At 27.4% G+C, this 19471-nt stretch overlaps 1 protein-coding gene across 2 annotated transcripts in view; it reads left to right on the forward strand.

Moving 5' to 3' along the window:
• The window catches only part of LOC129912154 (protein-tyrosine sulfotransferase), a 107736-nt gene extending 88727 nt beyond the window's left edge, over positions 1 to 19009 (forward strand). The window contains exons 6-8 of one of the 2 annotated variants that reach the window (XM_055990284.1): positions 13274 to 13410; positions 13632 to 13792; positions 18200 to 18357. In XM_055990284.1, coding sequence (XP_055846259.1) covers positions 13274 to 13410; positions 13632 to 13792; positions 18200 to 18228 — 327 coding nt within the window. In that variant the 3' untranslated portion in view covers positions 18229 to 18357. Of the gene's footprint in view, positions 1 to 13273; positions 13411 to 13631; positions 13831 to 18199 lie in introns of both variants that reach the window. The other variant, XM_055990283.1, reaches the window with a different exon arrangement.
• The last annotated feature ends 462 nt before the right edge of the window (positions 19010 to 19471 follow it).

Here is a 19471-nt window from a genome sequence, read left to right on the forward strand (position 1 = left end):
TTGCCAAGTAAACAATCAAAATTTTATTGATACGAATTTGAACCCAAGCTTTAGAACTTGGTACACTTTTATATCTCAATACTTTTTGTGCCAGCATAATTTCAACATAGGATAACTTGGCTCTTTTTTTAACAGTAATGTTTTTGTTGTGATTTCACTACTTTTTGCAAGGTATGGCTGAAGAATTGAAAATCTCCATATTTGATGAAAATTCAGTGAAAATGGGCGGTTGCCACGCCCCCTGGCTGAAATTCTCAAACTTTAATTTTTTTCCTTTGTATAAACTACCATCTCTACCATTCTACCAAATTTCAAAATTCTAAGAAAATCAGAAGTGCTCTATAATATTTGATGAAAATTCAGTGAAAATGGGCGGCTGCCACGCCCCCTGGCTAAAATTCTCAAATTTTAAATTTTTTCCTTTGTATAAACTATCAGATTCTACGATAATCAGAAGTGCTCTATAATAATTGATGAAAATTCGGCGAAAATGGGCGGTTACCACGCCCCCTGAATTGAAAATCTCAAATTTTCGATTTATTCCTTTGTATACACCACAAGTCCTATCACCGTGTAAAATTTCAAGTTTCTACGATAGCGGGAGGGTCTCCATAATTTTGATGATCTGTCAGTGAGTCAGTGAGTCAATGAGTCAGTTACGGTTTTCGCGATTTTTGAAGTTCTTTATCTCAGAAACTACTCATCGTAAGAAGCTGAAATTTTGTGAGGAATTTGGGTTCGGTGAGCTCAACAAATGTAGCGAGTTTGAAATTTCTGGCATCTTTGGTGTGGAAGTTAGAGGGGGGTCGAAAATGGCCTGAGTTGTTTCCTGTAAATAAGGGTGTAGTGCCAAAGTTGCTAGAGAACTTGGCTGGGCACTACCGTGCCCCTTGATTTAACAGGCTGATTACACTGGTCATCAATGAATATAGAACTTTAACCAAATCGTACTTTTTCTAAGGAATTTTTTTAAGAATTCCCAATCCGAAGTCAAAATTTCATTTATTATTTACTTATTTTACTCAATATAGTCCATTGAAGTTGTCTTGTATCATTCAATTTCAGAACTTTTCGTAGATTGTAAAACACTCTAATACCAACGAGGATTAAATATACATAAAAAACTACAAGCTTTTAAAATTAGTGACAGTACCAAATATTTGTTCAATTTTTGAAGAAAAAAATTGAAAATATTTAAGTAACTCACGTTATATTAATTTAGTAACTCATTTTACCTCCAATTTGGTCTTGCAGAAGTAAAGAATAGATGCATTTTCACTGAAGTAATTTTAAAATTGAAAATTTTGTAGGTAAACGAAGCTTGCTTAAATGTCAATTTATTTTAGCAATTTCAAGGAGATATTCAAGGAAATTCTTTTCTAGTTGGCATTTGGCAAGCTCATGCTTTAAAAATGCTTTTAGATTATATATACTTCCTGAATTTAATTTTTAGCCATAAGGGAATATAACAAAGAATCTTTTCTTGCAACTTGCATAAAGATTTGCCGTTTGTAAGTAGTAATATGCTATTGGGAAATTAAAAAAGTTTGCATAATTTGTTCAAAATTCGTGTCCACTTTTTCATGGAATTACCCCTAGGTTAAGTTTAAATTTACTATGTTGGGTGATATTGGGTTGCAAAAAAGTACTTAAATCCTTATATAAAAATTTTACGAAACGTCCAAAAGTTATAAAAACCAACAATTTTTGTACTATTATATTTTTTGTAAAATTTTCAAGATAATGGTTCCTCGAAAACATCTCTTTACGAGATTGATATAACAAAAATTTGATCGGCAATAAGATTTTACTTCACATAGTTTGGGAGAAAATACTCAAAATTTTGAAAAAATTTTTTTTTCAATTTTTTTCAATTTTTTTTTTTTTTTTGTAATTAAGTATTTAGTTTTTAAAAATCAAAGTTTTTGGTTGTTTTAAAACAAAAAAACCGTATGAAAAAATGTTTTGTCATTTTTGAGAAATAAAAAAAAACTGGATAGCGACTATCGAAGTACATGTCCTAATGTAAATATAAAATTAAACAATATAGTGAATTAATAGATAACTCCTGAAAATTTGCCATAGTCAATTCTAGAATTTATTTTACCAAAAATTAGTATTTAAGAGTTAAATTCAATAAAGACTGAGTAATTCAGATATTTTTTTATAATTTTTTTTTCATTTTTGACAGTGTTTTGTTTGACACTCAAGTTCAAAAGAATAGAGTGTCAGAAAAAAAAATATATTATTGTAACAAAATATTGCGGACAACTGTCAAAATTGCCTGAACTCATGAGCCTACAATTATTATTTTTTTTTTTTTTTTTGGATAAAGGGCTAATATTTTTTTACGGCAAGAGTCTTTTTCCTTATGCCCATTTTAAATACATAAATAGGTCGGTATAAAAAAAAATCTGTTTTAATTTTCGCTACGAATTGAATTCTTTACCAAAATTGATTTTCTCATTGATTTAAAAACGGTGTTCTTAATTCTGTAAGAATTTGCCTTTAAGTACCAACATTCAAACCTTATTATTGTTTAAATTTAACTGTCAGTAACAGTGAAAAATGACTTGATGACAAATTTAATTTAAAAAATAATATCTACTACTCTTATTTTGCTTACAATTTTGTAATTAAATTTTTGACCTGTATGAATAAAAACTGTTTATGTCTGTTTATTTGTTTACAATAGTTTTTTTTTTGTAGCTTTTCGTCATTTGAAAACATCATACCTAATTATAAAGTTAGAGCAACCATTAAAACCGTTATAGTAACCATTAAAAGATTTTTAGAAGAAATAGCCATAGAATATAAAAAATGTTAAGGCGCAATAAGCATTCATATGTATATTGAATTTTAAATTTAACGGTCACTGTGGTGTATGTGTAACATTTTTTGTCAACACTTTTTATTGATTACTGATCTTTTTATTAAACAAACAACGAAATCAGTTCCCTCTTGAAAGTCTTCTTTTAAGCTATTAAAATGTAAATAGAGATCAGTCCCAATGCCTGCTCCAATGGACTTTATATGATTTGTACCGTAAGAATTTAACAAATTTTGTTGAATAACATTAGACATAAAATAAGCCTTCAATATTTTTTACAATAGAAGTTTCCACCTCTTAATGAGTCTGATTTCAATTTATAAGAAAAATCACAACACAATTGAAATGAATAACGTCCGAGTTCTCAATTCCCCTCCCGAATAGCACAAAATACGATTTGCAACAAGATTTTTGTTGCATTTGTATCATACTGAGGTTATCTGAAACGAATGCCGTTGTAACTCAGTTTTATTTTTGTACCCAAAAAATTGTTTGAAACTTTTTTATTCGAAATGCTGTTTATAGGTTTTAATTAAGTTCAAACTTGTTTCTTTAAAAAATCAGATGTTGTTTAGATATTATAAACAAGTCTCCAAGTTAAAAGTTGGTAAAAAGTTATATTTACTCTTATTCAATTTCGATTTTGGTTTCTTTCAACTAAAATGTTGATAAAACCTTTATGCAGCATTCTCTTATAACAAGTGAGTAACTCAATTAAAATCTTTAGTTTTGAATAATTTTAAATACATAAAAAACGATTTAACAACATCACTCAAACTATGATACTAATTAGAATATTTAAGGATGGAACAAAATATTTAAATAACATTGGAATGGTTCAAGTAGTTGGTAAAAGACAAATTAAAATCATTTTTTGTACCAACAATACAATTTTTAAGAACGCACTAACTTTTATTTCCCTTTACAATCTACATTTTATTCGATGTCTTTATTAAACAAATATACTTGAACTTCCTTATTGAGCGTTAGGGTGGGTCGATTTAACTTAAGTTTTTTTTTTTTTTTTGACTTCCGTCATTTATAAAAAGTTGTCACTGAGTGTAAAATATGAAAGAAAAGTTATATTTGACTTTTAATTCTCACTCTAGGAAAAATCTGAACAAATGCGTTATGAATTAAATAACATGAATTGTTTAGCTCTCCATTTCCATAATTAGTTAAGGTATTTGTTAACAAAAAAGTATTTTAAAGTTGATTGTTTTTTTTTTTTATTTTTCACTCAGTTAGACATACCTTTTTGATAACATTCTATCAATGGTTTATATAAAAACATTAAAAACAAAATCGTTCCACCCTAGTATACAGGCATATCCCTTCTTAAGTGGTGTTTTTGTTTTATTTTAGTTATTGTTCCACAGTTTAATGAAACAAAACAACCAACATACAACAAATAAACGGTCATAGAATTAAGCACTTAATCGTTGTTATAACATAATATGTAGTGTATACAATTTCATGTTTAAATGTATTTATTTTGTTTTTGTTTACCAATAGTTTGATTAAACATGTGCCAAATCAAGAACTGATTCAAATATAACATTCAAACATCAATGTAACTTAATAGTAAATATGATTTTGTATCATTGTCATTCAGGGATGTTTCTGTTTTATGCTGGTTTTTCAATAGTTTTGCTTAGCAAATGTCAAACTAAGAAAAGTTTTCAGATACAAGAATCAAACATCAAAGTAACTCAGTCGATTCTATGATTCGTTGTCTTCTTTTTTACCCAGTGTTTTTTGTTTTATTCTGGTTTATTAACAGTTTGGTGAAACCAAACTGTCAAGGAACCATTTTTTTTTTCATCTACAACATTAAGATATACAGTCAGCGTCTAATGAAAGTTTCACATTAATTGGTTTTCAAAGAAAAAAAAAAACCTTCCTAGCTATTTCAATTATTATTGGTACGTATATGAATTTATTTTATCATATTTGTTCAAAACATAAAAAAAAAACATATTGCAGAGCAATTCCTCTCAAATCTAAGACTATTATAATAATAATTATTATCATGCGAAATCATTTAGCACGTTTTCATACAAATATTTAACCGGTTTAATGTTAAAAAAATCATTAAGTAGGAACACATGAATAAAACTTCCAAACTATTAAAATAAAATTAATGGACAAATCTAGACAAAAAAGAATTTTAAATGTAAGTTGTTAACTTTTTACTGACACTGACTGTAGCTCAACTGTTTTGTTTTTCGTTCACGAGTTTTTATTACACTTAAGTTTTTGAAAGTTTGGTTTAACAAATATAGAACTAGAATTACAACATTTTTTTATGTATTGAAGTTGAAACAACAACGAGTTCCAAATGATATTATAGTTATGTTTCTGGAGCTCCGAATTATAGTTTTTGTTAATTCCATTTTGACAGATGATGCTAGTTGTAGTACTTAGTTGTAAATCCATGGAAGCAAAACGAAATGTTATTATATGCCAGAGTTGCCTAAGACAATAAAACAAATTTATAGGCCAGAAAACAAAAATTGTAGATTTCTGGATGGAAAAACAAAAATATTTTAATATTATTACAAATACTAACATAATAAAAAATTAAATTTTCACATATAAAAGTCATATCTAATTTTGATATTTTTTTAACAATTCGTTCCATATTTCAATAGATGCCTAGAAAGTAAGATGTTTTTTTAATCGAAAGTGATTGCAGCCATTTTGTTTTTTATTAATTTCATATTTATTGTGTTTTTAAAAAAGATGGCAATTAGCATTTGAAGTTTTAATGTGACTTAAAATAAAAACACACTTAAAGTGGAAAATAGGAAAAATGTAAACAAAAAATACCCATGGCAAGCCTGACAAAGTATAAACTATAAACTAGCATATTTCTCTGTTGCACCAAAATTGTTAAATGGTTGAAAGGGATTGTTTTACAACATTAAGTTTCTATTTTGTTCAAGTTATATGTTTAATAACATGAAAGTTTTAATTTGAAATTCTCTTGTTTTAGTTTGGTTTCCTGCAACAAGCGCCATTTTGACTTCCATCAAAATTCGAAATGATTTAACGTGATGAATTTTAAAATGATTTTTCATATTCTTGTTGCTGTTTCATATTAAATTTCAGTTAAAAGGGATGTATATTCCATTTTCTAACATTACCCAGTTTTTTTCCGTCTTTTGTACCTAAATACAAAAAATTATTGTTTTTTAATTTTCAATTTATTTCTCTAATTTCAATATTTTATGTGGCGCGTGAATTTTATAAAGGCAAAACATTAATCTTTATGATAAAAATAGTAATTGCATTACAATTTCCGTTCATAAACACCTAAAACCTTCATTTTCAATCATAATTATTATACGTATTATATTGATTTAGTACTTTGGGCTTTTATCTTTTTTATAACATCGTAAGACATAAACATTTTATGAGAATTAGAATTATAACTTTTGTTAAACTTTTTAGATGTTTTCGAAAACAAACACTTCATTTAATTATAACAAATCCTAACAAAAATAATAAAAGTCACTACTTTCTTTAACATTTCTACAACATAAGTAAAGCTGATGTTCGACTTCATTCTTAGTTGCACACTTATTAGGTTAACTTTCATGAAACAGTTTTTAGTTCAGAAAACACAAATAAGACCAAGAAATAACAAAATTTAACCTTTATAAAACAGAATTGCCACAAATTTGTTGCAAATCAAGAGGGGAAATGCGGCTGTTCGGGTTACAATATTGTATAAGAATATGTTTCTGAAATTAATGGAAAACAATTAGATTGTTTAACTGGAGTTACATCTGCTAAATTAAAACCCATCTGTGCTATTCGGGCTACCATCATTTTTAATTAACTTCTATTAGAGCTTAAATTTGTGTACATTTCGATTTTCTTTTTAAATCAGAAATAACAAAAAATCTTTATAATTTAAATACCTACTAAGTTTATTTCAAAACAAAACATTAATTAAATACAAAATTTCCCTTAATTGAAAGCAAGATTTACTCCTTGTATGCCCCACGGGAGGGCTTCAAAAACCATCTGGCTTGATAGCCTTCGGCCTCTTTTAAGCTATTTGTTTTTCTTCCTACGCTCGTCTGGTATAGTATTTTATAAATTTATTTTTTTGTTTTGATTTCTCAAAGGAAAGAAAGAAATGCCCTTTTTACATTATTTTCAAACAAAGGAGATGGGGCGTTTTTGGGCCATGAGCGTACATTAATGAGACTAGTCTCAAAATGAAGCTGGAGGTTAGTATATTCAATCTATGAATTTTTTTTCAAATCGTAAGTCAGGTTCTTGAGATACAAGGCTCCAAAGTTCGTTCTTGAAACCCTTATTTGACACTTTTATATGCAAATATCATGAGAACTACAAGAGGTATATGGATGTTTTTGATGTCAAATGAAAGGTGGTTTTAGTGCCTTTTTAACAATATAAAATACATATTACACAAAACAAAGAAACGGCGAACAAATAAAAAAATTAAAATATTATTTTAAAAAATCGATTTTTGTTGCGGTATAGCACTGGTTCAACCTTGTACCTTGAACCACATATGTAAAAATACGTAAAAATAGCCACATCCATGCATGAACCGAAACTGACCCGTAGCTAATCCGCCAAAATCGGTGGGTTAAATTACTGATCCGAGGCTGAACCACGTTTGTACAACTGGTCCTTTTTTGTCCAAATTATGTTAGAGAGACACAAAAACTGTAATTTCTTGTGATGAACTCTGGGCTACACTTTGTTTACATAAACTAGATTACAAAATACGTACTAAAGAAGATTTCCGATAAATCCACTTTTATCTCTGTTTTAGTTTAAAATATAGTTCTTGGAGCTTTTTGAAACTATAATAAACTGATAAGTTCTTTGAAATTAATGAAAATGGAATTAAATACAATAAACCAATGCTCTAATAAAATTGTTCTTTAAAATAACAACATCTTATCCGTTCCTTTTCTATAAGTGATCTCCCAAGTTTTTTTTTGAAAAGTGTATTAAACAATTGGTTTTCCCCACATAACATAACACAAATAAACAAGCTTCTAAACCGGTTTTAACCGCATTCTAAAAAATTAAAACAATTTTATAACTACACATGCGTACAAGCATATTTAATTTGAAAATAAATGCCATTAATGTCGACATGAATCGATTTTTTCAAATTAATATTCTACTTTTATTTATTTTTTCGCCGTTTCTTTGTTTTGTGTTATATGTATTTTATATTGTTTAAAAGGTTAGTACCTTTACTAGTACTTAACAACCTTTCATTTGACATCAAAAACATCAATATACCTCTTGTAGTTCTCATGATATTTGCATATAAAAGGGACAAATAAGGGTTATCAGAACGAACTTTGGAGCCTTGTATCTCAAGAACCTGACTTACGATTTGAAAAAAAAATTCATAGATTGAATATACTAACCTCCAGCTTCATTTTGAGACTAGTCTCATTAATGTACGCTCATGGCCCAAGTCCCATATAATTTTGCCCCATCTCCTTTATCTGCGAGGAAAGACAGCAATTTAAAGTTTGTCATCATATCAAAAACATTTTTTCCTCATTTCTCGTTTTGAGGGGCATCTCCCTAAATTGTTTGTAAATTGTGTGTGAGTGAATAAATATAAATTTCAAAACCACAAAGGATATAACAAGGCTACCCTTATCATGAGTTTTATAGCTTCTAGCTGCTGCTGCTACCATTATAACTTAGTAAAAATGCTACTCATTTATAGCGGCGTACATTTTTTTCTGTATTTCTGGTGACGACGCGTCGATGTCGACGGAAGTGATTAATGTTGGTTATATTTTTTTTTTAAACTCAAATGAGCCTTTTTTTTGTTTAAATTATATTATCAGCATTTGCCGCTTTTCATTAGAGATATCCTTTTTAATTATGCCAATGAAGTGGAAACTTCGAAACAGTAAATAGCCATAATGCTTTTGGTTTAGAGTGAAGTGTAGGTATAAAAGTGTGGGATGGGATGTAGAGTAGAGGTGATATATTTTTATTCACCCTTGCTGCAGGGTGATTTATTTTTTGATGTTTAATTAATTATAATGGGGAAATTTTGTGAAATTAATTGTCTGGGAATTGTGATGATAGTAATTATTTTTTTAAATTATTATAATGAATGAGCAACTTGATTTATAGCTATCGATGAGGGTTTGAAGTGATAATTTGTTCAAAGTACATATAAAAGTATAAAATGATTCCATCCAATTACAATAATTAGGCAAAGTAGATAAATGAAATCTGTGATAACCTTTTTTTTATAAGTTGGTATGATTTTCATTAATGGTTTTTTCGAACCCAAATCAAGGATAGAATCTTCATTATATTAAGGGAACTTAAAAACAGCACAGAATCTCGAAAATTAGGAGTGTGCTGAATTCAGAACTCTAAACACTTGGCAGCAAAAATATGAAATCACCAATGCAATATTGGTTTTGCGTTCATTGGTTTGCTGTATGAAGAAATTCCTAACATATTTTGAATTACTATGTCTATTGAAATAACGTCTTATTTATCTTCTTTTTTATCGACTTCCAATAAGGAGGACGTATTCAATTCGTCTATTTTTTTTTTTTGTTACCTCACAACTTTGGGCTGAGTGAACCATTTTTGATAATTCGTTTAGTATTGGCAAGGTGGTTCCTGCAGTGTTGTCCCATTTTAATTTAGTCCAGTTATTGCTATAGAAACTATTAGAAAAACCATAAAACCCAGTTTTGATCCATGGAAGTCGGTTTTTTTTTTTTTTTTATATATATATGAATGATTAAGTCTTATGTTTATTCCACCAAAAAATTCATCAAAAAAAAATATACTTACGCGATTAAGTTCGTACTAAAACTAGTATAATAGGTCATTGACTGAATTACGTCTTTCACTTGAAAAGTAAGTTTTAACAATCAGCTGAATGTGTTTTTCTATACATGAACACGAGCGTCGTATCGTACAGCATGTCATGGTGCAACTTTCATTGATATTTTCGTGTATAGATATATTAAATCAATAAACGATATATTAAAAGATGAGTATTCTTGAAATGATAAAAATGTGCACTTTTTTACAACTTAAAGCCTCTAACTTAAGGGTACAAGAATGTAAGACGGGCACTTTTCTAACAACAATCGGACCTCAATTTTTCTATGACCAAAACTTTAGCCTTGTTGAAATTAGGTGAGTAAATGGGTCACTAGCTCATGGTCTAGCTTATGACTTTAAGTCGAGTACAAAAAATGTAGCTTTTGTAGTGAGAAGAAATATTCGAATACATTGAAGAAGGATTGTATTTTTATATGGAGGTATTTTTGCTGCATAATTTTAAGCCGGTTGGATATCAACTTGTGTGATTTATTGTACTGATGTTGCATTGTTACTAGATTTCAAGCAGCTATAATTTCTCAAACTGTTTTTTGGGATATAACTTTTATATTATCCTTACGTTAAAAACACACCATTTGACCCAAATTCTCATTAGGTTTATGTATATTTGATTCCAATTAAAAATTTAACGTATTGCAACAATCATAACGGTACCTACATACTTGTACATACAACCTAAATTTAAAAAAATTCTTTTTTTCAAAATTGGCTCTCACAATTTTGTTTACCTAAATAAAAACACATGCTCTGTGACTAATAAAGTCCTAAATTTTGATACAAAAAAAATTGTTTGAACCGTTGTTAATGGTTTGCCATAGAACCGTTTTCTTGATGTCTAATTTCCACCTAAGTGACAGTGATCTCAATTAAATTTTTTGTACAAAATCATTTAAGTCTTCATTCGTCATAAAGACTTTTTTCTTTCATAAATTTGCATGTTTAAAGAGGTCTTAAAATCATACTTTTTGCTTGATGAAGTTCTTATTCGTCATAAAGACTTTTTTCTTTCATAAATTCGCATCTTTAAAGAGGTCTCAAGGTCATACTTTTTGCTTCGTTAAGTCCTAATTCTTCATGTAGACTTTTTTCGTTCATAAATTTGCATCTTAAAAGAGGTCTTAAAGTCATACTCTTTGCTTGGTGAAGATCTTATTCGTCATGAAGACTTTTTTCTTTCATAAATTCTCATCTTTTAAGAGGTCTTAAAGTCATACTTTTTGCTTGATGAAGTTCTTATTCGTCATGAAGACTTTTTTCTTTCATCAATTCTCATACTTTTTCCTTGATTAAGTTCTTATTCGTCATGAAGACTTTTTTCTTTCATAAATTCGCATCTTTAAAGAGGTCTTAAAGTCATACTTTTTGGTTGATGAAGTTCTTATTCGTCATGAAGACTTTTTTCTTTCATCAATTCTCATCTTTTAAGAGGTCTTAAAGTCATACTTTTTCCTTGATTAAGTTCTTATTCGTCATGAAGACTTTTTTCATTCATAAATTCGCATCTTAAAAGAGGTCTTAAAGTCATACTTTTTGCTTGATGAAGTTCTTATTCGTCATGAAGACTTTTTTCTTTCATCAATTCTCATACTTTTTCCTTGATTAAGTTCTTATTCGTCATGAAGACTTTTTTCTTTCATAAATTCGCATCTTTAAAGAGGTCTTAAAGTCATACTTTTTGGTTGATGAAGTTCTTATTCGTCATGAAGACTTTTTTCTTTCATCAATTCTCATCTTTTAAGAGGTCTTAAAGTCATACTTTTTCCTTGATTAAGTTCTTATTCGTCATGAAGACTTTTTTCATTCATAAATTCGCATCTTAAAAGAGGTCTTAAAGTCATACTTTTTGCTTGATGAAGTTCTTATTCGTCATGAAGACTTTTTTCTTTCATAAATTCGCACCTTAAAAGAGGTCTTAAGGTCATACTTTTTGCTTGATGAAGTTCTTATTCGTCATAAAGACTTTTTTCTTTCATCAATTCTCAGCTTTTAAGAGGTCTTAAAGTCATACTTTTTCCTTGATAAAGTTCTTATTCGTCATGAAGACTTTTTTCTTTCATCAATTCTCATCTTTTAAGAGGTCTTAAATTCATAATTTTAGCTTGATGAAGTTCTTATTCGTCATGAAGACTTTTTTCTTTCATAAATTCGCATCTTAAAAGAGGTCTTAAATTCATAATTTTTGCTTGATAAAGTTCTTATTCGTCATGAAGACTTTTTTCTTTCATAAATTCGCATCTTAAAAGAGGTCTTAAAGTCATACTTTTTCCTTGATAAAGTTCTTATTCGTCATGAAGACTTTTTTCTTTCATAAATTCGCATCTTAAAAGAGGTCTGAAGGTCATACTTTTTGCTTCGAAGCAAAATTTCCAAAAAATTATTTTTTAAATTTCGGATTTTAAAACAAAAAGGTCCATTTTTTTTTTTTGAAAAATCAATCTATTGAAAACGTATGAATGAAAACTTTTCACTAAGAAAACAAGCTAAATTCACCAAAAACTGATATTTTTGATACCCAAACTTATTTAAAATGCAATATATTCCAAAAAACAACATAATTTAGAAATCGTGTTGAAAATATATTGGAATTTAACATATTTTTTCTAGATTAAGGTCCGATAACCTATATTTGTAATATTTGACTTTAACAAAATTTTGATAAAAATATTTTTGTAAAAAGATGGCTCAAAAAGAAAAAAATTAAATGCCATTTTATGATAGATATCTGCAATCTTCGCTCAACCATTTTTCGATAGCACCTACAGTAATTCGATAAACCGTCACTTTTGACAGTTTACAATTTTAATTTAAAAAGAAATATTTTCAAAATGATTGCTCGTCGGAAAAAAAAAGTGAACAGAATAACTTATCATATAAAAGCCTCTTGAACTACTTTTTGATAGCCTTCATTGCTTAAAAGTTATGTACGAGTACCTCGTTTAATCTTCAATAACTTTTGTCTCAATAAAAGGATAGATGAGGACTTTCGCAATCAATTTTCAATAATTAATTTGAGTCAAATGTCAAATTGTCTGATTGTCTGGTTTTAATTTTTTCCTGCAAAGGATTTTGACTGAGATATTGTCAAAAAAAAAAAAAAAAAACAAAAAAAAATGTGCTTCGAAGATTTTTTAAAGCATTTTGCTATAATAAACTTTTTCTGAATTCACACTCTTTGCCAAAACAAAATTAAAAATTAAAGAATTGTGTGTTTATTTTCTTTATCTCTTCAAGTATTTTTGCTGATTTCCTCTTTCAACAGAATTCTTTTATATTCTCATTCTTGCTATTTCCGGGATGCAATCTATCATGTGGATTAATTCTTACTCCTAACTCCATTTTAATGGAGAATTCCTTCTACATAGCTCTTTTCTCCACGGATTTTATCAGTCTTTTACAGGGTGTTTGTGTTTGTGTCCGTGTGTTTGATGTATTTATTTTTCCTTTTGAATGTGTGTGTGTGTGTGTGTTTTTTTTTTTCTTTCTTTCTTTTTTGAATTATATATTTTTCTGACTTGGATGTGCTTTTTTTATAATTAATTGCAGGTCTATTACGAACAACTGGTGCTTCATCCCGAAGAATGGATGAGGAAGATTTTGAATTTCCTAGATGTGCCATGGAATGACTCAGTGCTGCATCATGAGGAATTCATAAACAAACCTAATGGGGTGCCACTGTCTAAGTGAGTTTCATATTAAATTTTTTGTTTGTTTGTTGTTGTTTGGTTTTATTTATAGTTTTAGCACAAGGATGCGTAATAAATCACTGTGGAAACAGTTGTATCCTTGTGATTCATTCAATAGCACAGTGATGGTGCTGGTTGTTACAGTTGATGGAATACTCTCTGTTAACTTTGTTAATTTGATTTTAATATTTTGCATTTTTCCATATTTTTTATTTTAGAGTGGAAAGATCTTCAGACCAAGTAATCAAACCGGTCAATTTAGAAGCAATGTCTAAATGGGTGGGTCAAATACCAGAAGATGTTGTACACGATATGGCTGATATAGCGCCAATGCTGTCGGTATTGGGCTATGACCCGTATTCAAATCCACCGGATTATGGTAAGCCAGATGCTTGGGTGCAGGATAATACTTTTAAGGTATGTGGCTTTGGTGTGCGTTTTAACTGCGCTTGCGTGGTGGTATTAACTTTCATTTATTTCTTATAATTTATTAAAAGTTTCATTTAATTTCGGTTATTTTCAGCTTTATGTATTTAGTTAAGTTGTTTTATTTTTGTTTTTCTTTATTACGATTTTATTGTTATTTATTTCGAAAATTTACCTATCACTTAACTATAGTTGATTTGTTTCTTAGTGTAATTGATCTTAAAAAATGCCCGCTTTTGCTATTTAACATTTCGTAACTCTCTTAAGTATTAAAGTATTTAATGCTTTTTCTCTTGTATTTTATTGTTATTTAAACTTGTAACTTTTCCACTAGAAAATTCCTTGAAATAACTCAGAAATTTCATTCTGAACTAGTGCAATGCAAGCTGTTATACTACAGTTTTTCAATACTAAAGCCTATACATATATCCTAAAAAATTTTTTTTCTTAAATTTAGGTTAACTTTTTATCTTCACCATAAGTACCTAATAGTTTAAAAACAATCTGGGTGTCTGTGTCAATTTTACTGATGTAAAAGAAGTAATTTATAGTTTAATTCAAAAAATTGGTGATAGTCATATTCCCTTGAAAATAATTTATTTTTTTAAAGGTAAGTTTGAGAAAATCGTTGGTATAGGAATATAATACAGAAATATTGAATTCGCTATTCAAAATGAGTTCATAAAATATACTAAAAGATTGATTAAGAGTACCTAGGATTTTTCTTGAACATAGAGTTTGGTAACAGTTTTTTTACTATTTCTAGCAAAAGTAGACCTCTAATCTATAAAAAACCTATATAATTTAAAACTGAAAATAATATTTATAAAACTTCAAATTTTATTATTTTGTGTAATGTAATTCAAAAATGTTTAAAATAAAATGAGCGAGTGAATATTTTTTAATTTAATTTAACACATACATAAGAAATTTAAAAACAATAAATATGTGTAATAAGTTGATTTTAAAATTACAGAAACTTATCTATACCACCAAAAATTCATTTAATTTTTGTTTACTAAATTGGTCTACCAGTTTAAACAAAACATCAAATGAAAAATATCATTGGTCCGTTTAAAAAAAAAATATTTTGAAAAAAAAAATGATTTGTTGGATTTGAAGGAAATTTGTTAAAAAAAATGTGTTTTTATAACAATTCAAAAATGTTACAGGTGTGACATTGTATAAAAAAAAAAAACATATTTTAATAATATGATAAACATTAAAGAAAAATCAATAACTTATGTTAAACAATTTATTTAAAATTTTTTTTTTATAATTTTAAAACAAATGTTAACAAAAAAAATTTTATGAAAAAATTTTGGTGAAATCGATTAAGTCGTTAAGGACTAAGTCAAAAATCAAGAAAATGGTTCTATAGCAAGTAGGTACTGTTAATAACGGTTACAAAATATTTCGCTGTCAAAATCCACTTTTATTATGTAAAAATTTTATTCTTAATCTTATTTTTGAGCTATTTTTTTTTTCGAATTTTGATGAAATTTGGCGAAAATGTCTTATTTGTGTATCCGTTCTATAAACCTACAATTTTTTTTTTGTAAAACATTTATTTTTGAATTTTATTTTCGAAAATTATTTGAAAATATGGAAACATCTACCTTTTCAATAAAAAAAGTTCATAGAACGTCAAAACCTCGAAACTACATTTTACTTTTGAGCAACTTCTTTTCTTTTTATTAATTCTAGCACAAAATGATTGTTGAGGAAGATTAGGGTTGATTGTAAGAGGGGAAAAAAGATGTGAGAGATTGTATACGATTTCTGCCATTTCCGTCTTTTCGAAGAAATGTTATTGAATGTTATTGAATAGGTATAAACATTTTTAGAAATTATACAATTTTCAACTTTTATCTCCATTTTTTTTTACCGTTCCTCAAAAATATTGATAAAAATCGCATTTTTTTCAGTTGTGTGTTTTTTTTTTTTTAATCTGTTATTAAGGTATTTTTATTGAGTTTTCTAATTTTTCAACAAAATGTAAACTTTTAGGAGAAATCGTAAAAAATCGGCCTTCCTTATAGACAAAAATTCATTCTAAAAAACTAGATTGCACATAAAACAACACATCAAAGAAATCATTTTTGTTTCCTAACAAAACTTTAACTCTAATTGTCATAAATTTATTACCAGCTTAAAAAAAAAATATTTATTACTATTCAACATTGAATAATCAATGAAGAATAAATTAAATTAAAGAAATCAAAATCGAAAAATTTCTTCAAAAATACCTAATTTGCGTTTAGTTTACACTGAATAAAATATGTTGATGACTTATAAAACATTTTTTTGTGTCTTTTTTTTTATTTTGATGTATCAATTGATATAACCCTTTGCTCCCGGCAAAAAATACAAATATTTTGAAAAAAAGTTTTGATATTTTCTAATTACACACTAAAATGAAAAAATAATGATTGTACTAGTAATAACATTGTATAAGGAATGTTTTGAGCTGAGAGTACAAAAGAAGAAGTCCATTTTTTAGTAAAAAAAAAAACTATCAAAGTAATTAATAGTAGGTGGTTTCATGCTGAAACCACTAGGAAGCAAAGGGATAAATGATAGGTAGGTACTTGGATATAAATACAATAGCAAAAGTTATAATAATTTTTGTACGTCCTTTACTTTGGCGGACCACTGTCGTGCAAACAAAAACTTTAATCTCAGAAACTGTAGCTCGTCAAATGTTAGTCTGTGCACAAACCAATTTTCGTTTTTTAACTTGTATTATTTTCGAGTTATTGAATTTTCCGCTGAAATAAGTCCGTATGTTGGCTGACCAAATTTTTAATAATTAGAAAAATATTTTCGGTAGGCAAGGCATACGAACTTTGTGGCTTTTTAAACGCCAAATACTGTTAGGGGAATTTTTTTAAATTAAATTTATAGTTTAAATGTTCATTTTCGATTCGCTTAACTTAATTAAATTTTTTCAAATGTGAAAATGCAAAATTCTAAATTCATTTTGCAAAAATTTGAACTCACCTCTTTCCTTCTCTTCGGTATTTTTTTTTTTTTATTTTTCAATAAAACCAAGATTATGCTTCATGGTGCGGCGCTGCGCCGAAATTTTTCGCCAAACGGCGGCGGTGTTGCAGCTGTGGTGCGGTGGTTAAGATTTTTTTTTATTATTTTTCTTTAAAAATTCAATATCTATTTTTACTCGGGTAAAACACTGTAAAAATCACATTAAATCACGCAAAAATATTTTCGTATCTTAAAATCCATAGGTATCTTGCTATTTTTAAGTAATAATTTAATTCATTTTCACCTCTCTTGCATCTATTTTATTTGTAATCACTACTGCTGTAGAATTTACATGTATGCCAAGTAAGTGGTGCATATGGCACTATAACTATGCTCAACGAATGTTCATCTTCATATCATAGCCTATTTTATGCAATGTGTGTATTCGCTTTCGCCTATAATATTAACCCTCTGTCGGCACACACGGGTGCAAATTTGGCAGGACAAAAATCAAAAAAAAAAAAAAATACGATTTTTCAAAAAAGTGGTCACAAAAAAGTCTCTTTATAAGGGTGAAAATATTTTTTTTCGGAATTGTGAAAACAATATTCGAATTCTATGGAATATTCTACATCAATTTCATACTTGATTCTCTATAAAATATTGTGACCGAAAAAAGTTCTAGCGACATGAAAAAGTATAAACCAAATTCGCACCCGTGTGCCTATCATGTCACAAAAAAGAGGTGTGCATACAGAGGGTTAAAAAAAGATGTCAAAACATTAAAATGTCAAAAAAAGAAAAACAAATTTCTTTCAAGACAAGAGAAGTTAAATTTCTGTTTTGAATGGATTAAGAAATTAAGAAAAAAAATGTAGAAAAAAATCACCACAAAACCATTTACTTTGACCGGATGAAGTGTAGTGAATTAAGTGGGCAGGAAGGAAACATTTTAAATTACAAAAATTCAAACGAAGCTTACGAACAACAGAATTGGATTAATATTAAATCCGAAAATAAATTAGATTATCTATGAATCAAATAATGAAATTTACTTTCCAATTTCCAGGAAAATCAATAACAAGTCATAAAACTGTAGATTATGAAAAACAATGCTTTAGTATTTCATATTCGTTTGCAATTTCATAGAATTTATATTTAGTTAAAAATTGATTTTTTCCATACAAAATCTAATAGAATTTTATTTGCTTCCACATTTTTTTCAATTTTTTTTTTTTTTTATATTCAAATATAATAATTTTATTATATATTTGATTTGATTTTTATCGAAAATTGATTTTTATTTTCAATACAAAAAATGATGACAATTTTATTCTCAATTTCAATTTCTTATCTATTCGATTTACTCTTACAGCTAAAAGCCAACAAAAAGCTATGGGATAATCGTGCCAAAGAAGTACTTCAACTCCTTCCGGTCGATAAAGATACAAAATCAGACGAGGATAGTTTAAACGATTTGTTCTCAGATATTCGTTTAGATAAGAAACTGCAACAACAACAATTGCAGCACCAAGCACAACATGAAGACGAAGATGAATTACAACAAGCCGATACCAAACCAAAGGACTCACAATCAAAATCGAAAAAACTCACCATCGGGAAAACATGATACCGAATTCCTATTCGCATAAATCATAATAAACAATTTATTTAAATTATTATTAATTTTTGTTAATTTTAAATAATATAATATAATTAAATAACTTTTTTTTTTCATTAACAAATATAACATTAATTGTTTAAGTTTTAATCTTAAAATTTTATACAAAAAAATAATATTTTAGTCATTAAATCAAATCATGTTGCAATTTTTTTTTTAACTTTTTTTTATTAAATATATATTTTAGTTTTAGCAATATAACATTTTTTAATAAATAAGGTAGGTATATATAATTAATATATTTAAACAAATGTGGTTGATGCCATTTATTTGGGGGGGAAGAGCTTTTTTTCTACAGATTTTATGATGTTGTGAGTATCGAATGCATTTAATTGATTTATTTTATAATTAACAAGTGAAAATATTATAAATATATGTCAATGTTTTTTTTTTTATTAATAATTAATTTAGCCAAGAAAAACCATAACAAATAATTGTAAAAACAAAAATTATAAAGGTAAGATATTGTTATGAGCTTTTATATTATATAATAAAAAAATAAAATAGATGTATATGAATAAATTATATATAAAAACAAATATATATAATGAAAAAAAAAAAAAAATTGTGTGTGTATAGACAATGATAACAAATTTATTAAAATGTATAATTTTAAATAAATAAAATAAAACTTAGGTAATAAATTAAATTTAGCAGAAAAATAAAAAAAAATATATTATTATTTGTTTTTTTTATCTCTAAAGTGACTGAATATATTTTTAATATTTTTTTCGTTATAATTTAACAACAAAAAATTAAAATTCAAAACTTACCTACTAAAGTTTAATTTCTAAAAATCTTTTGATGATACTTTCTTTTCAAATAAAAGAATATTTTCCTCAGTAACTGGAAGACAATAAAAATCGTTATAATTTTTTTGTTGTCCCTTTTTCTATATAAAAAAAAATCCTTTTGTAACTTTATTTATGGCAAGTTAGTTGGATTTCCTCTGTCAATATTAACGCT

The sequence above is a fragment of the Episyrphus balteatus genome, chromosome 2, assembly GCF_945859705.1.
Source record: "Episyrphus balteatus chromosome 2, idEpiBalt1.1, whole genome shotgun sequence".
NCBI classification, from domain to species: domain Eukaryota; kingdom Metazoa; phylum Arthropoda; class Insecta; order Diptera; family Syrphidae; genus Episyrphus; species Episyrphus balteatus.